The 20,130-nt window shown below is 46.0% G+C and overlaps 1 protein-coding gene across 1 annotated transcript; it reads right to left on the reverse strand.

Annotated features, from left to right (window-relative positions):
- Positions 1 to 13,544: 13,544 nt before the first annotated feature.
- LOC121404368 lies at positions 13,545 to 15,447 on the reverse strand. Its single transcript, XM_041593703.1, has 3 exons — positions 15,191 to 15,447; positions 14,476 to 15,116; positions 13,545 to 13,597 (listed from the first exon to the last, which is right to left on the reverse strand). The coding sequence occupies exons 1-3, from the start codon at positions 15,445 to 15,447 to the stop codon at positions 13,545 to 13,547; spliced, it is 951 nt and encodes a 316-aa protein (XP_041449637.1).
- Positions 15,448 to 20,130: the final 4,683 nt, after the last annotated feature.

Here is a 20,130-nt window from a genome sequence, read left to right on the forward strand (position 1 = left end):
TTTTGTATCGCTCCGCCGTGAAAATAAATTAATCGCGATTCATCATAAATTAATTCGCGAAAAGCGCTCGGGGTGGGCATGGGTACTAGTGATCGTGCTGCCCATGAACACCATCCAATCGTGAAATAAAGATTAATAGAAATAATAGAAAAGAACAAATTTCAACGTTTAAGAGCACTAGCTCGGTAAAGAGCACAAGCACTGTAACCAAAGCCAAAATGTGCCAAGCCCGGCAAAATCAACAAGACGAGCGTCGGCTCTCAAGCAAAAAACAACGCGTACTTCTCCAACAAAAACTGCATCACTGCAAGTGAACGAGGAGAGAGCACGCTCTCTTTCCCCTGCATTGCAAAGTGGGTTATGGAGTGCTCAGTGCCCATCCCCCGACTCGTACTGCCTAACCAGCGATTTGCTAATATCGACAACAACTAGTACAATGCCCTCGCTCAAAACTGTGTCTTCGACCACAACAACTACAACAACCACTGCAATTGCTCAGCGCCCGATACTGTCGACCCACTGCGACAAGCCCCACCTCTCCCAACCAATAAGTTCAAAAAATGCTAACGGAGCGTTAATTCAGACTGGGCTCGATCGCTATGTGCAAATCAAAAGAAAATTGAGCCCACAAAATGTGAAGAACAACAATGCAGCTAAAATAACTAAAGTAACCGAGAACACTGTGCCACATAAGGCACTAGCAAACAATAGATTTGCGATACTAAGTGTCCCAAATGAAGATGAGATCGCCCAAACACCCAAGGCCAAAAAATTAAGACCGCCACCTATTTATGTTCGAAAGGCAAATTGTGCTGAACTGGTCAAAAAAATAACTGATACAATTGGCGCAAACACATTCTATGTCAAGTCCATAAAAAGGGGTAACATAAAAAAAACAAAAATACAAGTCAATGACGAACAAAACTATCGATCAGTTGCAAAATACCTCGAAAATGAAAAAATGAATTACTACACCAACTTAAAAGTAGCAAAGGATTACAAGTGGTTATCAAAGGAATCGAACCAACAGTCCCAATCAATGAGATAATAGATGGACTTAACGATAAGGGCTTCGAAGTCAAAATGGCTATGAACATAATAAATATAAATATAATTCTGGGGAATGTTCAAAGTAGAACTGACACCTGAAAATATGCATATAAGTAAAAATGAAGATCACCCAATTTACCAGCTTCAATATCTACTGCACCGTAGGATCACCGTTGAGGAATCACACAAACGAAATGCATAAATTGCCAGGAATATGGATACACGAAAACTTATTGCACTCTACGGGCAGTCTTCGTTGCTTGTGGGGATGTCGAACTCACTGAGGCCTGCCCCGTAAATAAGGAGGACAAATCTGCCAAAAAATCTAGCAACTGTGGGGGAAACCATACTGTCAACTATGTAGGTTGTCCTGTCTATAAAGAATTGAAAAATCGCCTAAACCAACAAATAACTGCAGCTCGAAACCCGGTCGTCCGACAAAACTTACCATATATACCATCAACTACGACTCCAGAAATTTTTTTTGCTCAGGCGTTAAGTTACAACAACGTGTCCTACGCCTCAGTCTCTAAGCCCAACCAACCAACCAACCACTTCAACCAACCACAGCTGGAATAATGCAGCATCAGGCATCAAATCAGATCCCAGAAATCTCTGCCCAACATACCCCTGCTAATCCATCCCAATTGCCTAGTGGAATTGAGTCAATGCTGGTAACATTAACTAACACAATGGTAGCAATACAACAAACGATGCAGGAGCTTATGCGCAACCTAAATCTCCTCCTGGAGATCCTAATCAAACAGAAATCTGTTTAATTGTCCTGTCTAAATATATGTTTCTGGAATGCAAATGGCATTTCGCAGCACAAATGCGAGCTCTTACAGTTCCTAACTCAACACGACATTGACGCCATACTCATATCAGAGACTCACCTAACAAATAAAAACTATTTTCACCTCGATGGCTATAACTTCTATTGTCGCATCATCCCGATGGTAAGGCACATGGAGGTACTGGCGTTCTGATCAAGAATCGCATTAGGCATTATCCATTGCCTTCATTTGCTACACCTTCATACCTTCATATTGGAATTCAGAGCGGCTACCTAAACCTAGCGGCAGTATACTGCCCACCACGCTTCTGCATTTCCGAAACGGAATTTGTAACATTCTTCGTCCTACTAGGTGACCGATTTATAGCAGCTGGTGACTACAATGCCAAGCACACCCATTGGGGATCTAGACTTACCAACCCGAAAGGAAGACAACTATATAACTATAATAACGCCACGAAACAAGCTAGACTTTATCTCTCCGGGCAAGCCCACATATTGTCCCACAGATCCAAACAAGCAACCCGACTTGATTGATTTTGCAGTTACACGAAGGGTGCTGCAAGCTAAGATTCATGTAGCTCACTTAACAGATCTATCATCGGATCACTCGCTCATTCTACTTCACCTTTACGACCATCCACAGCTTTCGGAACGCCCACACTTTCTAACTTCTAGCAAAACAGATTGGCTCAAATACAGGAAGTACATAAGCTCTCATATTGATAGCTGCCCAAACATTAATTGTAAAAATGACATTGATAGGTCAATCGAAGCATTGGTTTCCTCAATGTCACTGGCGGCAAAACACTCAACACCAATTTCCACAATACAGTCGTATTTCTAGGCACATTGAAGTGCTGCTAAGCGATAAAAGAAGGCTTCGCCGAGAGTGGCAAGCACACAGATCACCTGCCTCGAAAGAGCGGCTAAAAATAGCCAACCACCTACTACGCAGAGCCCTAGAAGATGAAAAAAAACCGAGCTTAAATATCCTATATGGAGCAACTCTCCCCAACTAGCAAACGATTCCCACTGTGGAAAGCAAAATCAGGCGTATGCCCACCAATCGAGAGTGAATCACCTTTGCGTACACAAACACGAAAGTGGGCTCGCATCAACAAAGAGAAGGCAAATACATTTGCCGTCCATCTAGAAAACGTCTTCAAACCACACCCAGCAACAAATAGCTTTGTGCTCCCACCAACCAACAATCCCGAAGCTACTCCGCCTATCATATTCCAATCAGGAGAAGTCACAAGGGTCACTAAGCCCCAAATCTTAAAGCAAAAAAAAGCTCCGGGCCACGATTTTATCTCCTCTAAAATGATCATAGAATTGCCGAGCTGTGCAGTTTATTTCCTTACTTTGATATTAAACAGCATGATGAAATGGGGTTATTATCCTCAAGAATGGAGGAAATCAGTCATCACAATGATCCATAAAGCCGGAAAAGACAAGTCCAAGCCATCATCATATAGACCCATCAGCCTACTGCCTTGCCTATCAAAGATATTTGAGAAGCTGCTCCTGAATCGTATCAAGCAATACCTACACATCAACGGTGCCATCCCGACTCACCAATTTGGATTTCGCGAAAAACACGGAACCATTGAACAAGTAAACCGTATAACCTATGAGATACGAAATGCATTTGAAAGATGTCGTTTCTGGATGTCGCCCAGGTTTTCGACCGCGTTTGGTTAGATGGCTTAATCCACAAAATAAAAATATTACTTCCACAGAACATCCATGGAATATTGGAGTCATACCTACAGCAAAGAAGTTTCGCAGTAAGATGCAGAGATTTCCTCTCTGAATATCATCCAATTGAAGCTGGTGTACCGCAAGGCAGCGTGCTTGGACCGACACTGTATATTATATTCACAGCAGATCTACCGACAAACACCCTAACAACATCTTCGACATTTGCTGATGGTACTGCCATATTAAGTCGCTCCAAGTGCCCAAGAAGGGCCACTGAATACTTATCATCTCATCTCGTGGCCTTAGAAAAATAGTTAGCAGACTGGCGGATACATGAAAATTAGCAAAAGTGCAAGTGCAAGTGAAAGTACGTTAAACAGACAAACTTGCCCTCCATTATGTCTGAACAATATCAACATTCCACAAACCACCGAAGTAACATACCTTGGTGTTCATCTGGATAGAAGGCTTACTTTGCGTAAACACATCGAAGCGAAGAGAAATCTACTTAATTTTAAAGCTAGTAATCTACATTGGCTAATAAACACCCGTTCACCAATAAAACTGGAGTACAAAGTACTTTTGTACAATGCAGTTCTCAAACCCATCTGGACATACAGCTCCGAGCTATGGGGAAATGCTTGCGTTAGTAATTTATAAATAATCCAGAGAGCTCAATCGAAGATACTAAGAACTATCACTGTCACCATGGTACATACGGAATGAAAATATCCATAAAGACTTAAATGTAGGATCAGTTAAAGATGAAATTTCCAAAGTGAAAGCAAAGTACCAGGCCAAGCTTCAAGCCCAACCTAATAGACTTGCGCAGTCTTTAACTTGGCACACTAGCCATACACGACTCCGGCGAAGAGACCTTCCCACCCAGCAATAATACTTAGCTAGGGACGTACTCTAAGTAATTCAGTGTAATTAATTAAATAAATATATTAGGCTAAGATTTGTATACTTGTCGTAAGTCTCTAATAGGGAAGATTCGATAAATAAAATCCCGTAAACTCTCCTGGAAGAGAAACATGGAGGAAAGCAAGAAAGAGGCAATGGCAGCTTTCTAAACCTGTAGGAAGACCTTTGGACGAAAATGGGGCTTACTGCCGCGCATCATCCACTGGATGTATACAGCGGTCATAAGACCCATCCTTACATTCGGAGGCATGGTATGGTGGGAAGCGGTTAACACCAAATCCCACCTGGAGAACCTCCGTAGAGTCCAACGGACGGTATGCCTTGGGGTCACCGGATCTCTCAAGTCCACCCCACAGGCAGCTCTGGAGACCATGCTAGGCCTGGAACCGATAGACCTCCATCTTAAGTGCACGGCTGAGATAAGTGCAGCTAGGCTACTAGCCGCGCAGTTCTTCAAGCCATCTTCTCTGAGGAACTAGCAACCAACACATCCCTAAGACTACTAGACTGGTGCAGTGTATTACAAGCGGAGATATATGCAGTATGGCAAGCGGCTAAGTTGGTATACACCTTGGAGATACCTCCGAGGAACATAGCAATCTGCGTCGACAGTCAGGCTGTCATCAAAGCCTTGGTATCCTGCAAAACCACAAGCAGACTCGTACGTGATACGGTTAACGCGCTAATCCAGATCAGCGCGCACTCAGTCAAACTCACTTGGGTTCCGGGTCATACCGACATAGCGGGCAACGAGAGTTCGGACGAGTGTGTCTGAGCTGGATCGGCCAAGCCAATGGCGGACGCAGTCAGCGACATACGGAGGATACTACGAGACATCATCTCGCAGATGATGGGCCGAGCAAGAACGAGATCGGACAGGAGGAGGAACACCATACCCAACTGTGAGATCTCTCGCTCGCTTTGGCCACACTATGACCCTTAACGCACCAAGACTCTCCTAAGCTTCAGGAAGCTTATGACTTCTGACCATGACTTCTGCCGCAGATGCAGGGACGAGAAGGATATAGAGTGCATCCAGCTTCTCTGCAACTGTCCTGCACTTATGGGGAGGCGTCACCGAATACTCGGCGGCGCCTTCTACGAAGACCTGGACAGCCTGGCAAACATGCCTCTAGAGAAACTAGTGCTCTTTATAGAGGCCTCGGGATGGTTCGCGAAACCTCCCTAGGCACCGGACATTATCCCATGACAAGTGTGGGCATCACAATGGGCACACTTGCCTCCGAGTGACCTCGACTTCGGTCAAGCAGCCCTATAAACCTATGTAACGACCATGGATCCCATGGTTCGTTACAAGCAGTTGGAGCCACCAACGATACACTAAGGAGAATATATCTACACCAACAAATCCGAAGACGCAGCACAGATCGAAAGACAGAAAGACATCGACCGAAGAAAAAAAGAAAACCGAGAACTCAGCACACGCGCGGCCAATCGACGGAAAGGCGCTGGCCAATACCGAAATGATTTTTAGCGCTATGCACCGAGCCATGCTTAGAGCCATGTTCGAGATCTTCATCGCCCAAACAAGTCGTTGTTGCGATACCAAAGGCGTCATCGCGACTCACCTGTTCACGTACCAGTCTTTCTGTAGTACAACACGAGTACTACACCTGGCATACCAAAACATCGTACCCATGGTCCATACCACACCCACTGTCGCCCACATCAGCGAACTCCCCCGCAGAATCAAACCACCCAGCGCGTTTGACACCACCAGCCTACCCGAAGCCCCGAACCAACACTTTGACCCCGAGATCGAAGAGGAGTCAGAACCAGCCCCGGATCCTTGGCCACCTGACATAGCGCCACAATCTCAGGCATTTCTGGACGAAGAGCTACCTAAGTTCGCTACCCTCCATGGCACCTCAGACATCGCCGACCATACCATCGTCATGAGGGATAATCGACCCATCAAGCAACGATACTATCCTAAAAACCTGGCCATGATGCGAATCATCGACGAACAAGTAGACCAATTGATAACGGAAGGTCTCATCTCGTGCGTAAAAAGAATGGGAAATGGCGCATGTGCGTGGATTTTCGACAGCTCAACGAACATTCCATCCCGGACGCGTACCCACTGCCCAGAATCAACTACAGCTTGGAACGTCTAAATAACGCACGATGTATCACCACTCTAGATCTGAAGAATGGATATTGGCAGATACCAGTGGCCAGCGAAAATCGAGAAGCAACAGGTTTCACAGTACCAGGCCGAGGCCTCTATCAATGGAAAGTGATGATTTTGCGTGGGCCCTCGACACAGTAATTGGGGCCGACATGGAACCCTACGCATTCGCTTACCTAGATGATATTTTCGTCATTGGGATCAAATATCTGGGTCCCATGATCAGTGGCATTCATACCGACCCCGACAAAATTGCCGCCGTCAAAGAACTCAGGCCTCCTACAAACATGAAAGAACTTCGTCAATGCATCGGGATGGCGTCCTGGTACCGGAGATTTGTACCAAACTTCGCGACAGTCGTCCAACCAATGTCCTGCCTACTCAAGAAGGGAAAACCATGGATATGGACCGAAGCACAACAAGTTGCTTTTGACCTATTGAAGGAACTTCTCACGACCGCCCCCGTCCTTGCGTGCCCCAATTTCAACGTCAAGTTCTCGCTGCAAACAGATGCGAGCAACCTAGGAGTTGACGCAGTTCCCACCCAAGAAATCGAAGGCAAAGAACGAGTCATAGCATATGACAGCCGACGACTGAACCAGGCGGAAGAAAACTACTCCGCTACCGACAAGGAGTGCCTGGCGGTTTTTTGGCCCATTCGAAAACAACGCTGTTACCTTGAAGGATACCGATTCGATGTAATCACCGATCATCTCGCGCTAAATTGGCTAAATACGCTTGACAGCCCATACGGTAGAGTGGCGAGATGGGTCTCCGAACTTCAGCAATACCAATATGATGTGCATTATCGAGCGGGCAAACAGAACGTAGTTGCAGATTCACTATTCAGGCAGCCATTAGGAACACTCGCACGGGTCGAAGAGGAAAAGTCAGCCCACCCTGGCTCCAGCGCAGGATACAACAAGTCCAGGATGAGCCTCAGAAATACGCCGTCTACATTTACGCCAGCGGGGAACTATATCGACATCTGGCCCATGGCGCCGACGACGACGACTACATAGCATGGAAACTCTGCGTAGCAAAAGATCAACGAGCCAGAATACTCCACGAATGCCACGACCAACCCACAGCCGGCCACTTAGGGGTCAAGAAAACCATCACCCGAATATCCCAATGATACTATTGGCCAGGTTTCTACCGGGACGTGAGAAAATATGTCCGCGGCTGCGGAGCTGCCAGAAGTTCAAAGCTCAACAACGCAAGCCGGTGGGCCAGATGCTCACTCGCAAAGCCGAAGAGCCATTCGCTACACTATGCGCTGACTTCGTTGGACCACTACCTCGATCAAAGAAAGGAAACACGATGCTGCTCGTCTTCTTTGACACGTTCACGGAGTGGGTCGAATTGGTGCCACTCAAAAAGGCCACCACCGCTACCCTGGAACTGGCTTTTCGAGAACGAATAATGAGTCATTTCGGCATACCCAAACGCTTTGTGTGTGACAACGGCACGCAATTCACGAGCCGATCGTTTCGGTCATATCTACAGACAGCAGGAGTAGAAGTGCAACATACCGCACCATACTGCCCCCAGGAAAATCCAACGGAAAGGGCAAATCGGACGGTCAAGACCATGATTGCCCAATTCGTAGGGGATCGCCAAAACACCTGGGACGAATTAATACCGGAAATATCACTCGCAATAAATTCCAGCGTCTCTGAGACAACGGGATTCAGCCCAGCTTTCGTACTGCATGGAAGGGAGCCCCGTTTTCCTGGAACGCTTTATGACGAAGTGACGATAGGCACAGGGAGCCCCCCAGAGACCGCTCTCGGCAAGGCAACCAAACTCAGCAAAGTATTCCCCATTGTCAGAAATAATATCCAGAGGGCAAGCCAAGAACAAGGAAGGCATTACAATCTCCGCCGCCGGCAATGGCGCCGCAGTATTGGATCCCTAGTACCCCTACGACAACACCACTTCTCCAACGCGGCCGACGGATTCGCCGCTAAGCTGGCACCAAAATACGATGGACCCTAACGAGTCAAAGGTTTTGCATCACCAAACATTGTACAACTACAGCATCCGGGCAGCCGAAAATCGAAGATAGCTAACATCAATGACTTGAAGGATTTCCACGAAGACAGGGATGCAACCGACGGGGAAAGCACTACCACTAGCCCCCCGTAATCTCCCTAGCTACGACTTTGTTTCCGTACATTGGTAGCTGACCAGCCAAAGTCAACGAATTTACAGACGCAGCGCAAGTCAAAAGACGCCGACCGAAGAAAGACGAGAGCGTAGCACGCGCGCAGCCAATGCCATGCAATCACCCCACGCAGCAAATTACAACCAATAACATGGAAAAGTGCCGATCAACCCGGAAAGCGAAACACGAGCCCGGCTAAGAGCAATGGCCCACACATAACAGCACTGGCCCTATCCAGAAAGGGAAGGACCTGAGTTCTCCCTCTACTAAATCAGTTCGATTTGCAATTAGATCGGAAAACGATTCTACAGTTACCCAACGCCAATTCCACGCCCCGCCGAAATACCACCAACACCTACCAGAACAGCAGCTAGCCATCATTCTACCAACACCAACGAATATCCCTCAACAAGCCGCAGCCAATACAATATGGACACCACCTGGATTTTTATCACCCTGATCACTTCGGCACAGGCGCTCGTCAAACTACATTACTATTCAAATGCCGACTACATCCCCATAGTGGATGGAGATGCCGTCATCTGGGATAGCTACGGATACCTACGCCACACGACAAACGTAACCTCTTACGAAGAATATGTGGTCCAAACAGAACAGGGCGCCGAACTATTCGCCGTCAATCGGATGACCGAAGTAATTACTACCGATTTAGGCCACATCCGCAACTTAATCGCTACGCTGAAAATCCACCATCGAGAAAGTCGGAGCATCAACATCCTCGGGACGGCCCTTAACGTCTTCGCCGACACACCCGATTTCAACTGGTGGAAGCAGAGGCCAACCAGATGGAAATCAATACCAAGATCCAGGACCGTCTAAATGAGCTGACTATGAACACTATAAACAAATCCGACGACGCCGAGAGAAAGCAACTGGTGGAGATAATTCTGGCTAAGAACAGGATTATTATCACCGATCTGGAAAACCTCATCCTCGGACTAACTCTAGCACGGATCCATATAATCAGTCCCAACCCTACTAGACGGCGCCGACATCGAAGAATTCGAGGCACAGCATCTAACCAACATCAGCTTGGTGGAACCTTTAGGAGTCTCAAAAGTGAGCGTCTTCCAGAGCTTCCTGATAAAGTTCCCCCAACCCAAACGAACGTGCCGAAAGCTACTTATATTTCCAGTACAACACCACTGGAAAATACTGGATTTCGGCGAGGGAAACATCGTAGCAGAATGTGGAACAGAAGCCGTCAAAGTTGGCGACTGCGAAGCCACCGTCGGCGCCACATTCTACAGCAGATGGTTGCAGGGTCTGTCGCACATTGCGCACCGCTGCCAGAGCATCTAGAGGCAATCCGCCCCGTGGATCATAGAACCATCATCGTTAACGACGCCTAAATAATCATTCTGGAGGCGAACGGCGCTCAACAGAACATCTGGGACCTATCTGGTGACGTATCCCCACCGGATCGCGCTAAATGGGACCTGGTATGTAAACCATCTATGGGACTTGAGACGAAAAGCCGTGGTGTCCGCGATGACACAGGTGAATGTGACGTCACATCGAAAGCAACTGAGTCTACCCTTCTTGAGGGGACTCAGCCTGAAGAATCTTAAACACATCGGCCACCTACAAGAAGTGCTAACGGTGAGGAGCGCCACCGCATATATTCTCACGGTAAGCATCGCACTACCACTCTGCGTAATCATTTGGGTCCTACGTCGCCGACTGGGAACCCAGGCCACCACCGCCAGCGCCGGGGAAGACGAGGAGGAGCCCAGGTAGAAGAACCGTACGCCCGCCGCGTCTGCAAAAGGGGGTGTAACGAACCATACATCCCATGGTTCGTCACAAGCAGTCAGAGCCACCAACGATACACCAAGAAGAATATATCAACACCAACAAATCCGAAGACGCATCACAGATCAAAACACAGAAAGACATCGACCGAATAAAAAAATAAAACCGAGAACTCAGCACAAACGCGGCCAATCGACAGAAAGGCACTGGCCAATATTATATAACCAACCTCCATATAACCAACAGCAAAACCAACTAACCAAAGCTCTCAAATGACGAGGTCAACACCCAACGAAATGAAAACTCAGCACACGCAACAGACAGGAAACCTGAAGACTCAGCATGGTACGTATCAAATCATACCTAGCAGCGCTGGCCCTACTATTAAGAATAGGAGAACACTATATACATCGGAGATCTCCCTGTACTAAGGCAGTTTGTTTGGAAGGTCTTTTGCAGTTTGCTTGCAGTTCGCTAGGAGTAAGTTGGCAGTTAGCTAGCATTTTACTTGGATTCACACGCTTCACACACATTAAATAATGATAAAAATTAAAACTTCAACTTAAACCAAACGTGTTGTGATTCCAAATAACCAATTCTATTTCAGTTGCTGGCCGAGTCTCTGGTTTTCCAAATAAAGTTCTGCGAATTAAAAATAACTTGTAATTCAGGACCCTGGACAGACTGTCGGGGGGTTCAAGCTCTGGACCTAGAACAGCTGAGATAAGCTTGAGCCAGTGCAGTGCAGCGCATCAAAGAGAAGCTTTCGCCCTCTCCGTTTAGATCTTTAGATAGTATTTAAACATCTCAAAAGGCCAGGTCGTTCTCTTTTGAAAATTCTATGCTGTGTGGTTTCCCAGCTTCAAATTCCCCAACAAATTCCTCGAATAATAGCCAGTGGCGCAAAATAACGTAATTTCACCTTTGTTTGCTATTTGCATTGCCCACTACATATTAATATTGTATCCGCTTATAATTACTCAATCTAATAGCCTATGCAACCGTTCTTTCGTCTCTTCGACTCGTACCTTTCTCCTTTACTTTACTATCTCGCTATATCACTCTCTCGATCTATCAGCTCTCTCGTTCTCTCGAACACTCCCTCGCTCTCTATTTCGTAGCATCGCGTAGGGCACGGGCAATTCGGTCCGTCTGCCCTAACATGCCTTCGCAATGGTCATGATCTGGTCCAGCACTTGCATGCCTTTGCAATCTCTCGAACTTTTCTGCCGTCGCATATATACATACGCATATATTCGGTCAATAGGTGACACACGAATAGCGGGCTATATATGCATCTCGTTTACAGCTTTCTTTCGCTATCGTTCTCTTCATCTATGCTGCTCTCTCGCATTCTTTCTCTCTATCTATTGCTCGTACTCGGGTCTGCAGCAGCCCGAGCTTCTATCGCTTATTTTGCTCTCTCTCTCGCTTGCATTAGGGCACGGGCAATTCGGCCCGCCTGCCCTTTCACATTCTGTTATTGATCATCAGAACCGTCGGTCTTTATACCTTTAGCAATACGCGTACTGCCGCTACTAAACATTAATAAATTGATATTATAATAAACCTTCTCGGCTCTTTTATTAAAATTAGGCCCTAAAACAGTAGCTATTAAAAACGCTTAATAGCTTAACACTGTGAATACGTTCGAGAGTTCAAAATGTTCGAAAAAAAACGCTATTATATATTTTCCACGTGTCCGAAAAAGTACAGTTACATAACTGTCCGAAGTAAATGAGAAAATTTTACAAAATTTAAATCCTGTGCTGTGTTGTGCTGTGCTGTGCGTGAAGCTTACAAACAAGCAAAAATAAAAAGTGCCGAGGGTTCGGAGAAAACTCCCTTGGCCTTGCGGCCGCCACGCTGCTGCCACTCCTACCGCCCTGCCTCACACCACGTTGGTGGAAAAGACCCGACCAACGATCCTCCCAAGTTCGAAAACAGACAAGAACAAGACAAGAACAAACAAGGCGTCCTACCAGGCCGGTGTGGGCCACTTATACTTTCACCCCGATTGGAAACGACAGAATTTTCCCGGCGTGGTTACATAACCTGCACCGGCCGTAACCTCTGCGTAACCGCCACGCGTTGCCGTCGCTGCACAGAGCAAGCTGCTGGAAGTAGCCCACCACCCACTTAGCTCAGATGGTGCCGCTTGTGTATTTTTTCTAAATCTTTCTCTACTTATTTTCTTGCCTTTATACCGTTTTTGGTTCCTTCCATTAAACTTAAGTACAGTAAACCCTTTAAAGTACCGCTACCTTTAATTTTCAAAATGAACTGTAATAGGAATATACATAATTAAAGAAAAAATATCATGGAAGAAGAAAAGAAAGGGTTTAAAAATTTGCTAGGTTAAGGTGAAGATAAACGTTACTTTCAATCGTATCAAGATTTCGGGAGATATTGTATTGTAAAGGAATTGTAATTATTGCAAAGAACACGGAAAGGTTCGTGCTGCGCGAAGTTAGATCTGCAGAAGGGTAAACGGATAGGCAGGAAAGTTCGGGTTGGTCTAGAAGGAACTGTAAAATATATCTGACCCAACAGAGTTTAAGAGTCCACAAGCCCAAGAATGAGCTTGTGAATGAATAAGACGGCATTGCAAATTCTGCGATGCTGTAAGGAGGGTAGGTCGAGTAGTTTTAGCCTGGATCGGTATGGAGGCAACCGTCTGCCAGTGTCCCAGTTCAGATTCCTAATGGCAAAATTAAAAATAGTTTTTGAACAGATTTAATTTGAATTTGTTGCTCTTTGTATTGAGGGCTCCATACACAAGAACAGTACTCCAATATCGGGCGTACCAATGAGACGTACAGTGATTTTGTTGGAAAATATTGGGAAAGATAAAGGTTATAACATTGACTTTTGATAGTAAGAAATTTAGAGCGAACAGACGAGTATTGAGCAAAGTCAGATAAAGAACCAGTTCTCTGGTACTTTTTATATAGCCGGGATTTTTTTTATTTTTTAGGTAGGACAGATACTTGGATAACCAGGGAGGTTTGGAGGATACCTGAACGTTAACTTCAGGAACATAGGTGTTGAGAGCAGAGTTTAACGTGTCATAATCAATTTTAAAGAGATGTAAACTTAAATCGGTGAAATTCGTTTTACGAAAACACTTTATTCGATTAGTTGAAGGTATAATGGAATTAATATTCGAAAGCTCGACAACTAAAAACAAAGTTGTATGGTACGGATCTTCAGAAAAAGACATAGAAATACCTGTGACAACCGTTGCTCGAGAAGTACCGCTGACGAAAGTGAGATCTAACAGTCTAATTCTACTGTTTTTGACGGAATTAATTTGGGCAAAGGAGACATCAATTATACCATCAACAAAATCAAGTTGACTCCCAGGTATCAGCATGTTTGATTCATCCTGCTGCCAAGAAAGAAATGGTATGTTGAAGTCGCCCATTACTATAATATGATCAGCACAACCTGCAGCAGAAACTACAGAATGAATGGCAGAAAGATGGTTAAAATAAACAACAGCATCAGATCTAGGAGGAATGTATGAACAGGTCAAAAAGATAAACGACGCTCCAATACGGATTTTGACTGCTACAAATTCAATTTCATGAGTGTTGTTAAATGTAAACAGCTCGGACGCAAAATCAGTTTTTACTGGAATAAGAACCCCACCATCAAATGATGGTCGATCCATTCTGTAGGTGGTGAACTTGTGGATGAAAATTTCATGATCGGAGACGGAAGAGTTAAGACAGGTTTCAGTTATAGCCATAGCGTCGAATTTAAAAGAGGCGCTATCCGTATACATTTTGGTCAATTTACCCAAAAGACTGCGTACATTCTGATATTGGATGGTGAAATGTTTCCTGTTTTTTTAAATCTGAGGGACAGTGACGCTAGGACTCTGGGAAGAACTTCTTGGGAGAAATTCATGCAAAATTCTGTGCTCAGGCCATGCGGACGGTTCCAGGGCTTTGGATAGAAGAGAATCGGGAAGAAAAATTTTGAAGGATGAAATATTACGCTTATTTTTAAAATTAAATTTAGTTATGACAAAGGCATCAGGCGGTGTGTGGAGATAATGACTAAGATGTAGTTTAACATCTTCCGGTGTGGTTTCTGGGAGGAGGCGAGAGACAAAGATTGCCTTTTGAGGTACTACTGCTCTTAGTTGGAGTCCCGGGGCAGAAACGATGGCAGCAGCTGAGGCAATGGATGGAAGAGGAAAGGTGGCAGGAACAGTGAGGACAGTGAGTCCCGGGGCAGAAATGAAAGCACTTTCAGTAGATACTGGTGGAACAGGAACGGTGGCAGGAACAGTGGGGACGTCATCGGCAAGATGCATACGCACACTGGAAGCACTAACAGCGGTGTCAGCAGTGATGGATACAGTGAGTGGCATAACATTGTTAGTCGGTGTGAGAAACGGATTGATTTCCGGAAAGGCATGACCACTCGGCGAATCCAAGGATGCCGATGTATGTAGGTGAGAAGAAGGCGTTCCGATTCCAATAGGTTGCAAGAAGTTGCTGTTATCGATGTTAGGGATTTTCCGTCTAAGAGATTCACTCAAAAGCTTGAGGCCAAGAAAGTGAGATTCCAAGGTCAGGAATTTCTCGATGAGAGCGACAAATTGCTTCCGGACATCCAGAAACCAGTACGAGTCTGCCTCATAAAAGTGCGCATTTCGGCCTCAATCTCTCGGCAGGCCAAACATGACCAAATCAGACCCATACGTTTTGAGATGAGATCGTGTAGTCGTCCAAAATTACCACCACCAGCACATTTTATATGGGCGACATTGTCGCATAGCCAGCAGCTGAGGAATGAATCGCTTATTATGTTGCCACCAAATTCGCATTTCTTTGCACTGCAGACAACAGCCATTTTTGACAGCAGTTGAATCACTGTGCTCGAAGAAGAACGCAAAGTGGAAGCGCAAGCTATATGAGAGAGGGGGCAGCAGAGCGAGCGACGATCAACAGCAGTGGCAGACGATCCAGCGAGGTGACGAAAACAAACGGTGAAGCTCAAGACAGCAGAGGCACCGAAAGAGTAAGTGAAGAAGAATGCAGGCAAAATCCAGAAAGTGAGAGCAAGAGAGCTTGCACTTGTGCGCTCCAGAGCGTGTGTAAGTAGGCGATGCAGCGGGCTCACGAGCGATAAGCACAGAGAGCGTTGATCCAAAGCGTAATAGATAAAAGCACTAACAAATCGTTTGAGCAAGTTTGTTAAACGATCGGAATGTTTAATTATATTTAATCAATTGACTAGCAAGTAAAACAGATATAACAGGCAAAAACAGTGATCAGCAATGATAGGATCAATGATGTACACAATTATTAGCAATTAATATTGAGTTATTATCGCAAATATTCAGGAGCGAGGTGAAAGAACGACCGGCTTAAGCAGTTGACAATTGACATACATATACATATTTCCTGGTGACATGGGGACATAATGGGATAATTTTTCCGAAAAATTATCGCATATCGAACATCATGGAAAGGTGGGTAAAGAATAGTGCGGGTCGAATACCATCTCAAGGCCTCGTGCATACCATCTTTCGGAGCCATCGACAAAAGTTAGTTGTTTTTCCATTCCGGTTTGTTTGTATAGAAAGTATGCATTTTGTTGTTTTCGGAGTGAAGCTCATCGCGGCAAGATGTTAGTTCTCCGAGAGTGGAAGGACAAGGCGACCAGGATTATCGGATCGAAACCACAGGACAAGAACAACGACCAACGACCAGAATAACAGGGATCACCGATTACAAGGACCATCGATCAGGATAACAAGGCAGTTCTTTTGAAGGTCAACGACAAACTGGAGTAACAAGGCAGTTCTGGGGACCGTCACTCCACCTGAATAGACCTGTGCATATCAGTCGCTACCCCAAGTGGGATTAAACCCTTGTACCGCTTGTGTGTGTGCAGTGACCAAGGGTGGAGAACCCAGACCCTATCCATAGTAAGAAACACATTCGAATACCAAATGCGACCGTGACCAAAACAGGACAACAGTCCTACGGCGAAACGGATTTCGCGAGTATCACTCAGTTTTTGGAGTCCACTCCTTAGTAAGTTCCTCAAGTGGTAGTTCACTCGACATCCTATGGGTGTGCAGTCGATTTCGTATAGGCGCAAAGACGAGTTGCAGGCCATCGCCATAGATCTTGGACTCGTTGAAAATGGCACCGTGGAGGAGTTACGTAGCCGGATATCGTATTCATCTCACGACGTGAACACTCGGAGGCGGTCAAACAACGGATAGAGGAATTAGGAACTATGTACAGCAGTGCCCCTAGTCCCAGGACCCGGAGAACTCCTTTCTTGTCACCTGGACCGACCAGCCGGGAGCAGAAAGAGGGAGCCCACCTGCAGCAGCTCTTACAAATTGTAATATAAGTGATTTTGTTGTTTTAGTCGGAGCTGCCCGTGTGGCCAGGCAACTTCGAAATATTCTTTATTTGTATATTTAGCTTAGTAGCTAAGGCTAGGGCTGCCCGAAAGGCCAGGCAGCTTCTGTTCTAGTCCATGAAGGGCATGGCCTTTTTATACTAATTGGAATGGTCAGTGCTTCAGGTTTGACATGATAGCCCCTTTTTCATCGCATTTCCTGCAGTTACCACTGTTGGTGATGCCTAGTTTGACTGCATGTGCTACAGCCAGGCAGTGACCTGTTAGTATTCCCACTTACATTCTGCAGTCCTTCCGTGGTAGGTGCACATTAGGCCCGGCCAAAAAACTAATTTTTTGAAATTCAAACGGGACACCCCCTAGTTTTGTTACCTTGGATTTAATAGTAATTTACATGACTTCATTTTTTTTATTTATTTTTTTATTTGTGAACTAGTTAACTAAATATATCAACCTCCGCTGAACTCCTTGATTTTCACCAATCGTGAAGTTTTAAACAGTTACTAAACAAAAAAATAAAAATACCTTATTATCAATATGAACTAGTTTCTAAATTTCAGTATTATTTGAAAAATCCGACGAATTTAATTTTTTTTAATGTATATTTACCCGAAAATTTGTATTTTTGTTTCGTGGTTGCAATTCCTAAACATTAAACTAAAAATTTGAAAAAAAAAATTGTATAATTTTATTGAATAACAAAGAACAGAATTGGGGGGTGTCCACTTGAAAAAACAAAAAAAAACTTCCACCTGTTACTGGCCTAGATCGCTTTGAAGCGTTCTGAGGGAGACAGGCACGTTCTCAGTCCTGTCGTTCACCAGCCCGACGCCTTCGTTAGCCAGCACGTCTGCTGTCTCGGTGCCTTCGTTGCCCTGGTGGCTGGGAACCCAATAGATCCGCACTGACTTTGTCGTGCTTAGGTAGTGTAATGCTTCCCTGCTCGCCATTACATTTCTGGAACTGACTGCTGACGACTGCATGGATCTTATCGCCGCCTGGCTGTCCACGAACAGGTTGACCACATTATGTGGGCGTTCCGTACATCAAGCAACCACCGCCGCTTTCCGTATGGCGAAGACTTCCGCCTGGAATATGCTGCATTGGTTCGGTAGCTTATAGGTCAGCCTTATTTCAGGGTCTGTACAGTATATGCCCGCTCCTACTCCTCCTTCCGAGTATTGTTTCGAGTGCTTTTGTTGGGGTTGACCTCAGCGCCCCATTGATGCAGAGCAGTGCCTGCCGCTGAGTTCTCTCCATTAGCTTGTTGTAGGTCTTAGCAGAGTCGGTCGCACTACCGAAATGTAGATCCAGTGCATTAGTGCAGGTGATAGGCCCTATGTGCTGCTAAGCATCTTCTTGGATGCATATAGCGCAATGGTGGCCTTCTTCTCCCTTTCCAATACATTGGCTCTCCATGTCAGCTTGCTGTCCAGTACTATGCCGAGGTATTTGACTTGTGTTTTTGGGGTAAGCCTGGTTCTGTCGATTTTCGGGGGGATCCATGCTGGCACCTTGTACCTCTTGGTGAAGAGGATGAGGTCCGTCTTGTCCACGTTGATACTGAGTCCTGCTTTTTCCCGCCCAGTCACATATCTCCCTGAGTGTTGATTCTATTATAGAGCTGAGGCTCGATGGGCATACTGACGTAATAATTATGCTTATGTCTTATGTCCGCATAAGCTGTTCTTTTTGGGGCTCTCCTCTCTCAGGCTCTCTGAGGTGTGACTCTGTGTGCACTTTCACCATGGAAGTGGTGCCCCACTCTGAGTACATCGGTCTACAATTTAGAAAGTTCTTTATCCAGAGGTTGATTGCGGGATGTGTGTTGATCGCTTCTAGGCGGTCCATTATCGCGCTCGTATTCACGTTGTTGAATGCTCCGGATGTGTCTACGAACAGTCCTAGAGCATACTTTTTATTTTGGAGGGCATTTTAAATGGTGGCTACTAGCGAATGCAGTGCCGTCTCTACCGATTTCCCTTTGGTGTAGGCATGCTGGTTGGTTGACATCCGTCGAGTTACTTTAAGCAACTGTGGAATGTTTATTTTGTAGTATAAGCAGTCACTCATAAGAACTACCAAATAGATCAACAAAACATTTGTATAAACATGAACGGCAAGCATAGACCGATCGTGCCAAAGTTAGCGTCGTCGCTTCGTCGGCGCTGCGCTGCCGCTATGTGTGCACATGCATACGTACATACGTATGCATACGTATGCCCCTGCAGAAGCCCCAGTCAATCCGTTCGACTTCAGCGGCGAGACTGGCGAGGGGAGCAATATGGGGACGGAGGTAGCCGCAGACCTGCGGACTATCCTCATGACTCTGGTCGATAGGTCGACTGAGCTGTCCAAAATGTTGAAGGACGCCCGCTACCTAAACAAGGATATGAAAGACCTGACGCAGAAGGTGCTGAGACTGCAAAAGTCGGCCCTATTTAGTTTCGACGCTAATTCCCGGACGAACAAGAAGGAGGGGCAGAAGGAGCAGGAGACACAGTGGTCACCAAAACAGGACGAAGTCAAAATGCCAGCGAGGCCCACAGCCCACAGAGCTATCCAGCCAAAGGTCTGCTCGGCGGACGGAGACAGTCCCACCAACAAAGGAGTGGACGGAAGTCAAGGGCAGGACACGGGGTCGACAGCTGCGGCCGCGTGCAGATGCCATCATTATTGAGCCGAAGGACAGGATGTCGTACGCTGAGGTGTTAAACCTGGTAACACGCAGCCAGAACGAAAAGTTGAGGAGTGTTGGCGAGAGCGTGCGCAGAGTAAAGTGCACAGCCAAAGGGGCACTGTTGCTGGAGCTTAACGGCGCCGATCTGGAGACAACCCAGCAGATAAGGGATAGCATAAGCGATGCCTTGCAAGGGAAAGTGGAGGCGAGAGCACTCACCCAACAGACGAGGCTGGAAGTATTGGATCTGGATGAGATGGCCACGGTAGAAGATCTCCAACTCGCTTTAAAGAGCAAATCGGCGTCACGCTCGAAGAGGCAGACATAAAAAGCCTGCGCCCAGCGTTTGGTGGCACGCGGCGCGCCATCATCAGCCTCTCGGCGACCAGGGCTACAAAGGTCCTTTCTGTGGGGAAGATCAAAGTTGCCTGGTCCATTTGCCGCATTCGGGAGCGAAACCTTCCCACTAGATG

The sequence above is a fragment of the Drosophila obscura genome, unplaced genomic scaffold (assembly GCF_018151105.1).
Source record: "Drosophila obscura isolate BZ-5 IFL unplaced genomic scaffold, ASM1815110v1 contig_194, whole genome shotgun sequence".
In the NCBI taxonomy this organism is placed as follows: Eukaryota; Metazoa; Arthropoda; class Insecta; order Diptera; family Drosophilidae; genus Drosophila; species Drosophila obscura.

Excerpts from the sequence above, each read along its gene's own strand:
- LOC121404368 (XM_041593703.1), bottom strand. The coding sequence starts at position 15,447 with ATGGCTGTTGTCTGCAGTGCAAAGAAATGCGAATTTGGTGGCAACATA. Across the intron at positions 15,117-15,190 it reads TGGATGTCCGGAAGCAATTT|ACGGAAAATCCCTAACATCG; the intron begins GTCGCTCTCATC and ends TGAATCTCTTAG. Across the intron at positions 13,598-14,475 it reads GCATGAATTTCTCCCAAGAA|GTATCCTCCAAACCTCCCTG; the intron begins GTTCTTCCCAGA and ends GTTAACGTTCAG.